This window comes from Poecilia formosa, unplaced genomic scaffold (genome assembly GCF_000485575.1).
Source record: "Poecilia formosa unplaced genomic scaffold, Poecilia_formosa-5.1.2 Scaffold31, whole genome shotgun sequence".
Classification (NCBI taxonomy): domain Eukaryota; kingdom Metazoa; phylum Chordata; class Actinopteri; order Cyprinodontiformes; family Poeciliidae; genus Poecilia; species Poecilia formosa.
Window position 1 is genome coordinate 2,879,978 of NW_006799970.1, and position 15,486 is coordinate 2,895,463.

At 41.7% G+C, this 15,486-nt stretch overlaps 1 protein-coding gene across 1 annotated transcript in view; it reads right to left on the minus strand.

The window, feature by feature from the left end:
- Positions 1-21: 21 nt before the first annotated feature.
- Positions 22-15,486, minus strand: part of LOC103136351 (protein jagged-1) — a 54,247-nt gene continuing 38,782 nt past the window's right edge. Inside the window, exons 4-14 of the mRNA XM_007549552.2 lie at positions 15,017-15,265; positions 13,800-13,860; positions 12,773-12,903; positions 11,129-11,248; positions 9,951-10,064; positions 5,733-5,846; positions 2,212-2,325; positions 1,826-1,872; positions 1,425-1,601; positions 810-960; positions 22-727 (exon numbers count right to left, since the gene is read on the minus strand). Of these exons, the coding sequence (XP_007549614.1) occupies positions 264-727; positions 810-960; positions 1,425-1,601; positions 1,826-1,872; positions 2,212-2,325; positions 5,733-5,846; positions 9,951-10,064; positions 11,129-11,248; positions 12,773-12,903; positions 13,800-13,860; positions 15,017-15,265 (1,742 nt within the window). The 3' untranslated portion in view covers positions 22-263. The remainder of the gene's footprint in view (positions 728-809; positions 961-1,424; positions 1,602-1,825; positions 1,873-2,211; positions 2,326-5,732; positions 5,847-9,950; positions 10,065-11,128; positions 11,249-12,772; positions 12,904-13,799; positions 13,861-15,016; positions 15,266-15,486) is intronic.

A 15,486-nucleotide genomic window follows, 5' to 3' on the forward strand; every position in this document is an offset into this window, starting at 1 on the left:
GCAAAAAAAAAAAAAAACTGCTTTTTTTTTTTTTGCCACCAAATGATGCCCAAAGATGCCACTGTATAAAAGACTTCTGATCTTCCATTTTAGCAGCATTCCTTCCTCAAGAATCAGCTGAGAGCCATCAAGGTCAAAGGTCTCTGCAGTCTGCATAATGGCCATGCTGGACTCATTGCAAATAACGGGACAAAGGTCCTGTCAACACCAACAACGACAACAACAAAAGTGCTACAAACTCAAAACAGAAGTCTGGGACAGCGTTAAACCTCCAGCTCCTGATTGTCTGTGCAGTGGAAACGATTCAGCTTCTCTCGTTCTCGGTTTGAAATGTCCAGCTTGGGGGCGTGGGCCGGCTTCAGAGCCGGGGAGGGGTGCGAAGGAGCCGGGGAGGGCGGCAGGGTGAGTTCAATCTCCTCGCAGCAACGTGACACGGGGGCGGGGGCTGGGGCTGGAGGGTGAGGGTGAGTGTGAGTGTGAGGCGCGGCGGTGGCGGCAGGCTGCGAGGGTCCAGGCGGGCGGTCCACGTTTCTGATCAGGTTGACAAACTCCCTCTGGTTGTTGATGCCTTCCTCCTGCGGGACGGACTGCTGCTTTTTCCTCTTCCGATGCAGGTGGGAGAAGACGACGGCGCAGACCACGCAGCCACAGATGGTCACCAGAGCCAGGATTCCCACCAGGATCATGTAGAGGCTGAGGCCGCCGTGGGTCGTGTCGGACATGGCGCCTTCGAGGAAGGGGGCAGAGGTCAGAGCGAGCTCAACGTCTAGATGTCTGCTTGGCGGTCGAAGACGACAAATGTGTCTCACCTTGACAATCCTGTCCGACACAAGGACTTCTGAGGCTCACACACTCGTTGCCATAATAACCGTCCGGACAAGTGCACATAAATCTTCCCTCCGAGCTGTGACACTGCGCCCCCTGCTGGCAGGGGTTAGGATTGCAGGGATCCAACGCTATCTGAAACGAGATCAATTGAAGCAGCAGTTTAAGGCCTGCACAGTTTATATGGAGAGACAACAGAATATCTATATGTAAATAAACAATAATGGGTTTATGTGAGTATATCTGAGAAGATCAAAATAAATGTAAGAAATCTGTAAAGATGTTTTATTATCATTCTACCAAATAAAAGAGAAGGTTAGACAAATCCAAAATGATTATGAATTGATTCCCCATGGTAAGTGAAAGTAAGGTCTAACCAGAACTTTTACTACCACCTAACATCTCTATTACATAGCTATTATACATTTATCTTTACTAAAACTATTGATTTTTAATGAAAATGTTTAATTTTTGCCTTTTATGGCATCTTCTCCCCATGTCTTCCTTAGCAAATCCTTATTAGTCTCCTCTCTGTTTACTTGCTTGGCATCAACCAGCCTGTGATGATTTATTTTCTTATTGTTGGTTAGTTTTCCGACCTCACAGGAGCTTCCCGAATATCCCAGAGGGCAGTCGCAGGCGGCCGTCTTTCCCTCCGTCGCCACGCACTGTCCTCCGTTCAGACACGGGCTGCTGTCACAGGGGCCCAAACCGTTTTGGCAATATTTTCCAGTGAAACCAGTGGGACACACACATCTGGATCCTGACACCAGGTCCTACATGGGAGGATATACATGTTTCATTAGACAAGGATCTCGCAGGAAAGTTGCTGGAGGGAAAGAAGGGACATGTCATAGATTTGACACACGCATTAATACACATGTGCCTCTGAGAGGATAACATAAAGGTAAGGATATTTTGAATGCAGGTAGCATTTCAGGTATTTCTTTTAATGTTGTAAACAAGTAAAGATTGATGACAAAGAGGCCAGGACTCTCACCTCACAATGGCCGCCATTCAAACACAAATCCTGACAGCTGCTGTTCCCTAGACACAGAAAACACAATAATTTAATAAAATGAAACAACATGACGGCATTGTTGGTATTTCTGCTTCATAAGCCAGGCAGGAATTACATCCATCAAATGAAAGGACAAAAAGGACCTTTTATTGTTTATGTTTGTCAGTGATATTCTGTGAGAACGACTTTGCTGGAGTAAAACGATCTCCTGTCCACAGAAACTCTGAGCTGCAGCTGAGCTGCTCTTTAAAGCCTCATCGTGTTTCACTACCTGCCACAAGACAATCGCTTCTCTTTTCTCTTTCAACCAATTTCCTTTCCTTTTGTGTTTGCTTTTTTTTCCCTTTCTCCTCTTCTGTACTCACGGATGTCGCAGTTCGGCCCAGTCCATCCAGGGAGGCAGTCGCACAGGTAGCTGCCGATCAGGTTGCGACAAGAGCGGGCGTGGACGCACGTACTCGTTTCACATTCATTGGCATCTAAAGGTGCAACGCAGCAGAGGAGAAAGAGAAAAATCACGTCAAAATAATCTGCGCCGCTTAGCAACGAAACCTCGCAAAAACTTTATTTTTCTTTAAATGCTTAAACATCTTTGTCACGTTTCAAATGCAAACTCCACAACTTAGCATTTAAATATGCTACGTCTGTATTCCAGTTATTTAGTAATTTGCGCAGGTTTATTATTAATAAATAGCACAAAAATAACTGTGTTAAATCATAATTTCACAAGCTATCGTTTTGCTAACCAACACTAACGGTTTGGGGGTTTCCAAACATGATTGAGTAGAGTTTCTTGTTCTAGTGATGAATCAAAATTCAAAATGATCATTTCTATTTCCTTCTCTATACACACTGAGCAGTTTGATGTCAGGACAAAACACATGGACAGGAAAGAAAAAAAGAGCCAAAAAACAACAACAACAAAAAGAAAAACTATGAGAGGTTAGAGAAAGTTTGATAACTTTATCTGGCTCTTGGGAAGCAAAACCAGAGAAATTAAATTATGGGATTAAAACCATTTCACAACACTGTTTGTTTTAAAGGGAATAGAAATAAAAATATATATATCAAACTAACAAACTAAATCATTGTAATCTAATTGCTGAAATAAAACACAAAACCCCTCAGTAAATTCTATCTTAATTTTTTAAATGTTCCTAGTTTGAAATAATAAGAGACAGCGTGCTTTAGTCAAACATTTTTCTTAGAAATCAACCGTAAAATCAAGTTAACGGCATTTTTGATCCTCTTCCAGTCTCGGTGTCATTAAAAGCTGCAAAAGCCGGGAACCCCGAGGGTCCCTGACAGCACAGAGAAAGTTAAATAAAAATTCTAGCTTGTTAGTTAAAGACAAATGTACTGTCTATGTCAGACAGTAAATATAGACTCAGCTCTCAGTTTAAATGTTTAAAGGAGTCTGTCATCAGAAAATGATGCAGGGCAGAAATCATCTGCTGAAGCATAAAGGGTAAATACTTCTTACGACCGAGGCTCTCCTGACGTTCTGCATCTCTGTCTGCCTGCAGACGTTATGCTGTGGGCTCCTGATCTGTGATGTGGAACTATGAGGGATTATGAAGTGTCAGGGTGACATATCACTGTAACACCGAGGAGCAGGAGTGGCTGTCATCCTGAAATATGTTTCAGTTTTCACTCCACAGCCCCGAAGCCTCCGCATGTATACAGAAAGTGTGTGCTTCAGCTTTTTCCTGTGTGAGAACTCGTACTGCGGTAAAGCAGCTATACACTCTATTTGTGAAAAGGACGAGTGAACCCAAAGGGACATGCTGGTGCATTTAGAGAGAGGACTAATCCTCAGTCGGCGAGGGTTAATGTGAGCATTAAGATGCTGCTGGCTTCCTCTGCTTTTTAATTTGAGCATTAAATTCACATTTTCCCTCAAATTAGAGGTAATCACACACTACTACTTCATAGAGTTTGGTTTTCTTCCAGATTTTGCACTTTATGTTTTTTTATTTTTTTTGGTTGATTTGTGCTGCTCACAGATGTTCTGTTATTTTATGAAGACATGAGGGGAATCTAAACTAAAGACAATCCATAAAAGGGACCATTTGTTTTTTGAACGGGTCACAACTGTACTGTGTTTTTGATTTAAGACATGCAATATATATATAAAACATAACAGCTGTCTTTGCCGGGGCTCTCAAGAGGTTTTCATCCCTGGTTAAACAGGGCATTAAAAATAAATGAATTTTACAGCTTGATTTTATTTCATTTGATGCAGGTGTCAAGTGTTTCTCAACACATACAGTTCATAAATTTCCCAAAGGCGTTTGCAGAATGAACTGTGTGACACGGCTCCCCTCCAGACTACATGTAATGGTGGCTACATTTGTAGGGAAAACTTTACAACCAAACCAATATGTCACAAGAACTACATGTCAAAATTTCTGAACAGTAAAGTAAATGTTTGTTTGTGAACGAAAAGACAATTATTACCAAAGAGATTAGTCATTGCAACAAAATAAAATAACATTTTCTTTTGGCGCTTACTTGGTCATTTCAGCACTGATGGCGTTATCAAATAATCGTTGATTAGTTTGATTTTACCTAAGACTTATAGATTTATTTATTTATTTTCGAAAGATGTCAATAAGGAGTAAATGCCAATGATTAATACATGGTAAGTTATTACTGTTGTCAAAATAATTAATGCTTTCACGTAATTGATAGAAAAAATATATATTTAAAGATGTTCATTTGCATCAAATCCACACTCGCCCAAATGGTTGTCCTTCCTGCAGCCTCTCCTGACCAAAACAAGCTGCTGCCGGAAGTTTTAAACTCTGCTAGCATAGCGAGTAAACCAACAAATAACTTATTCGACCAACTTAAGCGGACAAGCCGAACGTAGCAGCGTTGCTCCAAGAAAATAATGCTGAGCGATGCTACAAGCTAATGCTATGAAACGGATGTTTAACAACAACTTAAAAAGGTCAGTAAAGCTCCTGTATCCGCCACAGTGAAGGAGTAAACCTCCTGAATGATAAGCTAACCGCATTTGTTTAAATATTAGCTTCACAGACTGAGTTGAGTCGGTCTGCGGTCCCCCGGTGTAACGACCCAAACCCCACCGTAACGGTCTGTTTTACTGTGGCACAAATTAACGCAGGAAATTTTAAATCAGAAGATGGACCATTTACTTCTACATCTACCTAGGAAGGCATTAAAAAATAATTATACTAATTATAACAAGTTATGGTAAAACGGACTGAAGCTATGAGCATTTATCATAAAGTGCATCATTCATCGTGAAAAATTTGTATCACGATATACGAGTTTTGATTAATTATTGTCTTCATATATTTCAATTAATAGTAAGAAAAACTGACAGTCAAAAATGTTATTTTTAACATTTTCTTCTCTTGTTCATCAGTAAACACCAGTAAATTCAAAAATATGATTAAATGCTGTTCCTGTGTGGAGTTTAGTGATATAAATCACACTTCTTTAAATTTTGAAGCCTACTCTTCAAATGGGAATGTTTTTCAAGAATGGGATTCATGTTTGTGGCGCCATTAATGGTGTGCCATGCAGTCACAGGCATACAGTTACCAAAAAACAGTGATAAGTGCATTTTTCATAATCATTTTTATTGTTATCACAATGGTACCACATGTATTGTAATAAAATTCTAAGTCAATATTGCACACCGCTAACTGAAGTAGACAATTAGCGCAAAAAAGCCTACAGTGAAATCACCATAGCAACTAATGACTCAGCATCTTCTGTATTTCTGGTTCTTAAATTTTGCAACTAATATTAGGGTAATAGAAACATGCACAGACGTATATTTTTCATGCTTCTCATTATTCATAGGGGTCATCGAGTGTGCATCACTTTCAATACAGCCTAACCCACTGACCCAGCTGGCATGTCCTGCCGGTCCATCCTGGCGGACAGAGACACCGGAAACTCCCAGGAGCCTCCTGACAAGTCGCTCCACGTCCGCAGGGGTTGCGATCACATTGCCGCACCGCTGAGAGGAGAAAGAGAGAACAACATTTCGTTCGTGAGCTGCTGGTCTGGGTAAGGGGAATGTGAGTGTGAATATTCAGTAGGCATCGTGCGTGTTGCTAAGATCATGTGATGCCACGATCATGCTGTGGTTGTAGCTGTTTTCAGTCTCTGCTCCTCTGAATTCTGTGCAACCAGCGATAAACAGAGTCCTCTTCAGCGTGCTCATGACTGACACTTCAAACCTTTTGCTGGCGAGGGAAGGGGGCAACGAGTGGGCTTAAATAATGCAAAGGAGGAGGCCTGTTTCCACTTATCTGGCAAGGAATCTAAACAAAGTGGAAACAAAGAGAGAAGCTAACCGAACATAACTTCTTTGTGTCGCAGTGGTATCCTCATTTTTCCCATGAATATATATCTCTGTGGTGTAGATCTGACAGTCATAAGGCTTCTGTGTCTCTCATAAAAATTTTTTCCCCAATTTACCTAACTTTGCAGAGGAGCCATTTTCCATCGTCCTGACCCCTACTCCAACCCCAAGCAACAATAATCCTACCAAGGTGGCGGCACTTCTTCTAAAGCCAGTCCGAGATTTCATAACAAACAAAGAATCCTTTAATTAATATCGGTTATAAACATAAATCCTAGCTGAAAACGGAGCTGTGTTGTGGTCATGGTTTTAATTCCCTGCAAGCTTGACGATCCTCACGTTGTGCATTCCCCGGAGTGCCCACCCCACCCGTCCCACCCCCACAACAACAACAACACATACAGAGATAGTCGGCCTCCCTGACAGTTAATCATGCGAGCAGCAAACAACGCCAGCGAAAATAAACTATTTTTCTGTTGGTCCCTTTTTTCGTTTCGTAAAAATAAGCCTCTCAACGTGGCGCACACACAAACACACACACACACAAACACATACACACACACACACGCTGGAGTCCAACCTGCAGCACCGTTTATCCTGTTGGAGGTGAAAGCAGGGAATGTGGAACGGCGCTCATGTACACAAACAGCTCCAACAGACCATAAACCGTGTGATCGTATCTCACCTGCTGCAACACACAACATGAGATCTTCTCACCTGCTGTACAGACACGTCGGATCACACGGTCGAGCTCCAAGCTGATCCACAAACACGCTTCAGCCTCAACCAAAGAGGCTGTTAATGTTCTGAGTACATTCTTTCATTAAAAGCCGTTTTCTGAATAGTGCGTCTGAGAATGAGCCTTGTTTTTCCGACAGGGTAATTGCAAGGTGAGAACACTGCAATGCTGTGCTGCAATTAAAAGCGAAGATCTCCCTCTGAAAAAAATTCTTGTAGACACAGATTTTCGTCTAACTGATGCCTCATTTGTTTTTTTGTTTTTAGAAATTGAGCAGGGCGCAGTGTACGCTCAACACTGGCACATTCGATTTGCATTCGGCAAAAAACCCGAAACTCCGGAGATAATCAGCACCACAAATTTAGCTGTCAGCTTTTTCTGCCATGGCTGTGTGCAGAAGGCGTGGAGTGCCGTTTGGCTTTTATTTTGTGAAAAATGCCAAGGATAAAACATTAATTTGGTAAACTTATAAAGCATTACCTTCTCTGTTTTATCATTAAAATATTTACACCTGTTGTTTAAGAAGGGTGGCAACAACAATCCAGTCTGGTAAAAGTACATTTAACATGTTGAATATTCTATGTGGTGGAAAATGTGAACATCCCTCATCACCGCCAATGGGGAAAGTCTGTTTTGATATGCATGATATGATTTTTGGTCTGGCTGTTGCAGAATCTGCCTACATTCCCTTTGAGTGCGAGAGGTTTCTGCGCCTCCACGACCAGTTCCAGGTACGGCGTGGAAGAGCAAACTGCATTTTCATCGCCTGATCAGCAGGATTCTTACAGAAGCCTGGCATCCTGGGCGTTAATTTTCATCTGGAGCCACGCCTTTGGGCAAAATTCAGCGAGTGTGAAAAGAAATTTTCACTCACATCCAGTGAGTCATTGGTGTGAACAGTTCACGTCCTCAAAGCAACCCGCAAGCACACAGGAACGGTGACGTCACACCGCAGCGCACGGTTTACGGAAGTGTTAATGGATGGAGCCGTTTATGGATGGATTTTAAAGTTTACTCAGCAACGGGAGCCGTCAGAATCGTCACGAGATCATAAGACGAAGGAAGCTTAAAAAAAAAAAAAGACAGCACAACTCATAGAAATGATCTTTAGTGGTCTTTTATTTCTGTGGAGAAATCTGTTTGGATGCTGTCAGGGCCAAGAGTGGTCTGACTGTGACGTGATGCGCTGCACTGACAGACTCCTTCATAAGTTTATAATAGGAATTTTCAGCGACTGTTTCTGTCCCGATTTACCGTCTGGTTATGTCTGGAGCAGAATTATGCTGCATGTCCTCATATCAAAGACATAAAAGCCAGATAAAATGCAACATGACCGTTCAGACTCCAGACACTTTGAAAACTCTCTAATATGCATCCAAATTATCTCCACATATGGAAGCGGCACAGGTCGGATATTTTTTGGAGGGTGAAAAAAATCCCATCGACGTCACATGGGCGTACCCATAACACGTTTTGTTGTCGTTCTTTTGGGAGGCACGGGGAGGTGGGATTGTTTGCTCCAGCCGCTTTGTGAGGTCCTTTCTGTTGCGGGGACAGGGAGGGCAGAACGCCATGCACTCAGCAGCCGTGGTGCCAAAAGTATGGCAATAAACGACTTGCAGCGATGCCAGCCAAAAAGTAGGTTAGGTTGACGTTAGGCCAGGCCTCCTTTGAATTATGTGATAAACAAGCGGCGCTTGTTTTGCACGGAAGCACGTCACGTATAAGCTGCTACTGCAGCTGCCAGGTTGTCCGTGGTAATGGCAGAAAGAGTCAGGGAGCTCCAGTCCTCCATCACTTGTAAGTTGGATCGATCTTAAAGAATCCCAGAAAACCTCTTCAAGACTCTGCAAAGAACATCCACGTTCTGGCTCAATTTTAACGTCGAGTCTGGAGCGAAAGGGATCTTGGAAATAAACCTCTGTGACCCCGGTTTGTTCTGTTTCTAATGTGTGCCGAGAGAATAAACTCTCCAGATGTCTTGAAGCCGACTACTGAACATCATGTGGTATTTTACTGCTGCTATGAGTTCCATCTTTTATGATCAGCTGGTGTTCATAACCCTTAAAGTCAGATTGTCTGGTATAACATATTTTCCTAGTAAAAAAAAAAAAACTTCAGGCATGGAGTGCTGCAGACTGATGAAGACGAATGCCAACAACAACATGTCATTCCTTTTCTAAACACATGTGTGTATTTGTGAATTGGTGTTATGCTTAGCAGTGGTCTCCGGTTGCTCGCAGAGCAAACAAACTTTGATGAAATGATATTCTCTTGGCAGGCACTTTGGTCCCGTTTCTGTTTTTCTCACGGACGCACATAAAAAACGCCAACCGGATGTTTTAGCACAAGCTCTCCCGCCTGTGAACAAAGCCCGTCGAGGTGCATTTATTACTTGTCTGGTTGTGACCTGACACTAGGATAAATAGAAAAAAAAAGTGCACTCGGTGCTCCTGATATTTCACTGTGACTATGGGGTGTGATTCAGCGTTTGACTTTGAACTCAAGCAGGTTTTTGTGCCAGTTTGTGGGAACAATTTCAGGATCCGTCTTTTCCTTGCTTTTCTCGACAATTTAGAATTTGGGAGAGGCAATATGGTGCTGCTTTTTGAGAAACATAATCCACCACATCAGACGGCTGGAGACGGACAAAGTCCAGATATTTCTGGAAGGGAAGAAATCACACCTAGGAGCCACCTTTGATACCAAAGGATTAGACTTTAAACCCTCAATTTGATGCCAATAAGACCTTATAAAGCTCAGAGTGCTGCTTCTGTTTTTCCAACTCAGCAGAGGCGCAGGTGATACACACACTCACACACTCACACACTCACAGCCAGATCACTGATTATTGTTGAGGCTGCTCCTGTTTAGGCTGATTTAACTTCCTCCCCTGGATTGATTGGAGTCACTAAGTGGCTTTAATCCAATTACAGCCAATCTCAGACAATCTTAAAGCTCCCTCCCCTTTCTCTCGCTCGGCTCAGGCTTCCCATGTGTGCGGAATCGACAATCACCGTCTGCACAGGTGTTTCCGGTCCAGCCTTCGGGGCAGACGCAGCTGAAGCCGTTGGGGTCTTCGACACAGGTGGCGGCGTTCGCACACGGTGAAGACAGGCAGGCGTGCTCCACTGACGGGAGGGAAGACACAAGAAGCAAAGCTGAAAATGGATCACCTTTGATTTCTTTTTTGTGCAGAAATTTGAATTGATGACTCCATCACATTTTTAAAGCTAGAAAACACCAAAAATATTAAAAGACGGCAAAATAAGTAGCAATCTGTCTTCTAATTGGTTTTCAAAGCAGTTCAGTTATTTAAAACACACATTTCTAACACAAAAAGAGCATTTAAAACACACCCTGACCACTACCGTGAAGAGCTGCAGCTAATTATTTTAATAATCAATTATTCAACTAATCGAATGAAAAAAAAATTAAAAATTTTCAAAATTTTTTATTTAACCATTTAAGCTTATTTAATACAGTATTAATAAGAAAATAAACATTGTATTGCATAAAATGCAATAAGATAGCAAAGGATGCATCTGCAGCTACAAAATTACTAAATAAATAATCATTTTCTGCTTGATTTAACATTCTGGATGCATTTGTTGACTATTTTTTAATTAACCAATTGGATATCAAATAGGTGTTTAATAGAGAAACTAACAAAATTTTATCCAGGTGAAACTAAAACTGATCCGTGAGGAGTGCTGAGTAGAACGTATTTACACACAAAAAAGATTTTTAATTCAAAATACAAAATGTTTATTTTTTTAATTTGTGGCTCCAATTGGCGATTATTTTTTTTAGTAAAATAGTTGACTAATATTTCAATAATCGATTTATTCGATTAATTGTTTCAGCTTTACTACCAGTGGTTAAATGAGGGCAGGTTTCTCTCTACTAAAATCAGTTTTAACTATTTTTGCCTCAGGATGTTGAAACAAGCAGAATCATGGCTTCTATGGAGGGAACCATCCAAAGATTAGAGATGAGGAAATGACCCTGTTCCTCACATGGACGGGTACGACTGACAGAGTCAGCAGCCAGAGAACCAAGGCAGTTTTGTTTGTGAGCATAAAGTTTCTCAGGTAATGTGTTATTTTGACATCGTTTTTACTTCTTATGTGTCCTCTGTCAGTTCAAAACATTCTGACATCCATCCATCCATCCATCGCACCGCGGCTCTCACCGATGTCACAGTTGCGTCCTCTGAAACCCTCCTGGCACTCGCACTGATACTCGTTTGGCTCTGTGTTGGTGCAGGTCCCACCGTTTTTACAGGGCTGGTGTGTCCCACAGTAGTTAAGATCTGGAAACATGAAGAAATTTTTTTAAAATAGTGTTTAATGTTTCAGCAAAAATCACAAAAAAAAAAACACTTCTATTGAAATGTAGAGGCAATGAAAATGGAGATAGTTTGTCAACCATGTTTCTTTAACATGGATGCAGAAAGTCTACGGTGATTCTAGGTCACTGTTGACTGTGCAGCAGATAGCTGCAGGGCCTGTTGTGTCCGCTCTGGAGGAAAAAGAAAGGAAAATCTTCCCTGATCATCTTCTTCGTTTCCCACAGTTCCTTTGTCTCTCTGTCATCCTTTAAAGTGCCCGTCTGAATGAGCAGAAACTGCACAGGGCCACACCTAGCAAAGAGTGCCGCGCCATAATCGCCCTACCCAAGGCTATCACCTTTCCTCTCCACAATACTCCGTCCCCTGGGCACAAGCTGGACTCCAGCTCTTGCTCTGGGACAGAGGATCTAACTTTTCTACAGTCTGCTGGAAAACTTTAAGCCTTCAGGTGCTTTTTTTTCTTCTTCTTTTTTTCTTGTCTGGGAATCCGTAAGTCATGTGTAAAGAACCACGCCTGACAAGCTAACAGCACACACCATTTTCTCCGTCTTGCAGGCAGGCAGGGTTTTCCTTGGTCAACATGCAAAGCTCTGTGAAGCTCTTCATGTGCTCTGATGATGCCTGTTGATTTCAGGCCTGGAGAGCCATGTTTGTAATGAATGCCAACAACAGATTTGCAAAAGTGCACAATGTTTACACTGATCTTTAAGTGTCTTATTTTAGATTTTTCTTGCAAGCAGAGGAGTAGCTAAAGAGAACAAAAGTAGCGTCAGGCTTAAAAACGAATCTACAGCAGATTAAACATTTCTGGAAGTCATAAAACATTATGCAGGTGCTTAAAGTCGTGTACCTGTACTGTAGCTACCAAGTTCTGTGAATAAAGTATAAATAAGTCTGAACTGGTTTATGAGTTTGACCTTATTTTTTAGAAAATCTAATCCTTTATCCTCTGATAATCTGAGGTCGGGTCATGGAGGAACCGGCCTAAGAAGGGAGGCGCAGACTTCCCTCTCCTAATGACTGCGGAAGCAATCACTAGTTCACTTCCGCAATCATTAGTTGCTTCCGGAAGCAACTAATGATTGATTTAATTGCTTCCGCGATGTACGCTGTACTCTGTGTGTAAAGTTGAAAATGTCTGCACCAAGTCGTCCGGGCTGTGAACTGTAATCCATCAAAAAGTCGTACGGGCTTCACAATTTTCTGTTGTTTGAACAAAAAAAAACAGAAAATATTTTGTTAATCCCCGATGCCATTATCAATATCTGTTAGTCATCGCCAATATGCTGGATCAACGGTAGGAAAAAGTGTTCATGCAAAAGCAATTAGATGCACTGACTCTACTGTGTTTTGACTGAAACAATAAAATATGAGCAGGATTATTCAAATCCTTTCAAAGGTCAAAATCTCGATCCTCAGGGCCTCTTGACACTCGGCGCTTGGTTCATCTCAGCACAAACCGTTGAAATATTTTGCATTTCACACCTTTGTCACACAGCAGACCTCCCCAGTTGACGCCACACACACACTGCCAGGGCTCGGTGCAGCTCCCGTACACACAGCCGGGAAACGTCACACACTGATCACACAGAGCTCCCGTCCAGCCGTAGTGACACCTACAATCAGAGCAGAGACAGACTGCATCTCAGAATATCATGTCTTGGAATATTATTAGTGAATGAAAACTGAATACATGAATTTCAACTTCATCTGTACAAGATTGCTGCGGAGAAACGAACATTGTGTCTGTTTTATTCTTCTAAACACAAACATTTATATTTAATCTCTGCCAACCCAAACATTTTTACGTTGTGCTTCCAAATGAACATATTTTATTTCAGCATTTTAAAAATGGTTTTAATCAACAATTATCTGGGACTTGTGAATGTTTTACACTGTTTTATTAAGCTTCAAATAATTTTTTTTATTACTAAATTTTCAGTGCAGTTTATGTTTTTGAGCATGCTGTGGAGAGTTTGTTAAAAACTATGTGATGTCAGAATCGGTCAGGGAAAACGAACAGCAGAGCTTGGGAACACAGAGATAAACGAAACACAAGATGGAACAAAATAAACTCAAAGTCCAGCATAGTTTGACACAAACATGTTTTGCCATCTCTGTGCAGAGCCAAACTTGTTCCTGTGTTTCACAAATTAGGGTTTTTATTAACAACTGCTGGTGACAAACTGCATAAATGTTGATGTTTTGTGCTTTTTAATTAAGTTGTTTTTCATAAACAATACTGCTTGATACATTCAAGAGCTTTTTATCCTTTTATGCTTATGAAAAGTGCAGCAGTGTGCAAAACATGAGTAAAAAAAGCAGGGAAAGTAAAAAAAAAACCTTCAGAAAGTCTGGAGTACTACTGATCAAAAACACAACATTATAAGGAAGTCTGGTTGTTAGGCAATTATATGACATAAATGAGGGGAATTTATTAGTATTTTCATGGCAGTGATGGAGGAGAGTTGCTACCACAACACCAATGTTGGTAGTTGTTTCAGAAACTTACTTGCATTCTCCAGGGACGGTACAAGAACCATGAGTCTGATGGCATCCCTGCCTGCACACGGCTGCAAAACAAACACAAAGAACACAAAGAGAAACGATAACCTGTCGCTTCAGTGACGTAAGCTAGCAACACAAAACAAGAAAAATAAAATACGTGAAGATTTTGGTTTTTTTACATCTTCACTGGTTGTTTAGTGAAGGGTGAGATCTATTCAAAGACAATAAAGAGGCCAATAAATGTTATCACACTGAATTGTTTGAAAACTCCCCTCACGGGCACTACAGGTTAACCTGGAGGTAACGGGGGACGGAGGCTAATCTGTCCAACTTCCTGCTTCTGTGCGGTCCAATCAGCGGCGTGCTGAGGAGGAAGTCAGGGCGAGTGAGACGGGGCGAGGTGGGCAGAGCTGCAGGATGTCCTCCAACTAACTGCGTGTCCTTCCATAGTTTCCACTTTGGTTTCCTCCATTCACTCTTACCGTTGCAAAAAAAACCTCCAAGAGGTCACAGACACGGGTCGTCCGGCTGACAAGTCACGGCGAATGACGTCCCTCTGACGAATCAGAGCGAGGTGACACCCCTCCCCCCGGTGACATCAGCAGGACCAGTCACTCATATAGTTATCATATAATTATTCAACATCAGCTTAGGGCTGTGCATTTATCGTACTGTTTGTCTTTTATCGTGATAAATTTCTTTTTTTGATAACGCTGCATCAAGATTGTTGGTTTTACCATTTTCTCCACTCTGTTCAATTAGAGTAACAATAAATATTTAATTTGAAAATTGTATTAGATGCAGTTACTGTGTGACACAGATCACGCTTCTTTTTGTGACTGGTGTCGTAATGAAGCGTATTAAAAGTGGGAATGTTTTTCAAGAGCAATATTTGTGATTATGAAGTTGTGATTGCTCTGTCATGCCACACCTACCAAAAATAAGTGATAATATCGTTACTTTTATTGTGATCACAATATTATCTCAAAATATTTAGGATAATTCAGTATGTATATACTTGCATATCACATATACTTCCAAAAGGTAATAAGTTAACTTTTGCAGAGTTTCATTTTAAGTTACAGGGCTTCTTAGGTCAACATAAAACAGCAAAACATTTAATTTCTCATGGAAAACCTTTGCCTAAAACATTTACACTTACAAACAAGAAAAGAGGAAAGAGACTGTTCACATAATGTGAACTAAAGCCCGAACTATTACCCTCTTTGCACTCCGGTCCGGTCCAGCCCTCCATGCAGACCTTGGAGCCACTCGGGTCACAGCTGAAGTGGCCGAAGAAGTCGTCTCTGGCCCGGCAGAACTTGTTGCAGTAAGGCCCGTAGTAGTTGGAGTCGCAGCGGAAGCGGAGCCGATACTCCAGGCTAAGGATCCGTCCGTGGTGGCGGTACGTCTGCCACTGTTCACCCGGGTTCAGCATGGAGGAGAGGAGGACGCGCTCAATCAGCTGACCTGCAGGAGCGCAGAGGAGAACTTTATTCTGTAGTTTGGAGGGAACTGAGAGGTGAACACTGATAAATGATTAAGGAAATGTGGAATATTTTTAATAACATAGAATAGAAATCTCCTTTATTCCTCCACACTGGAGGAATTCAGGTGCAACAGCAACATAGTGACATGCAATCGAGGCATGTAGGTTCTCGCAAAGACAAAACCTAAAAAAAAAAAAAAAA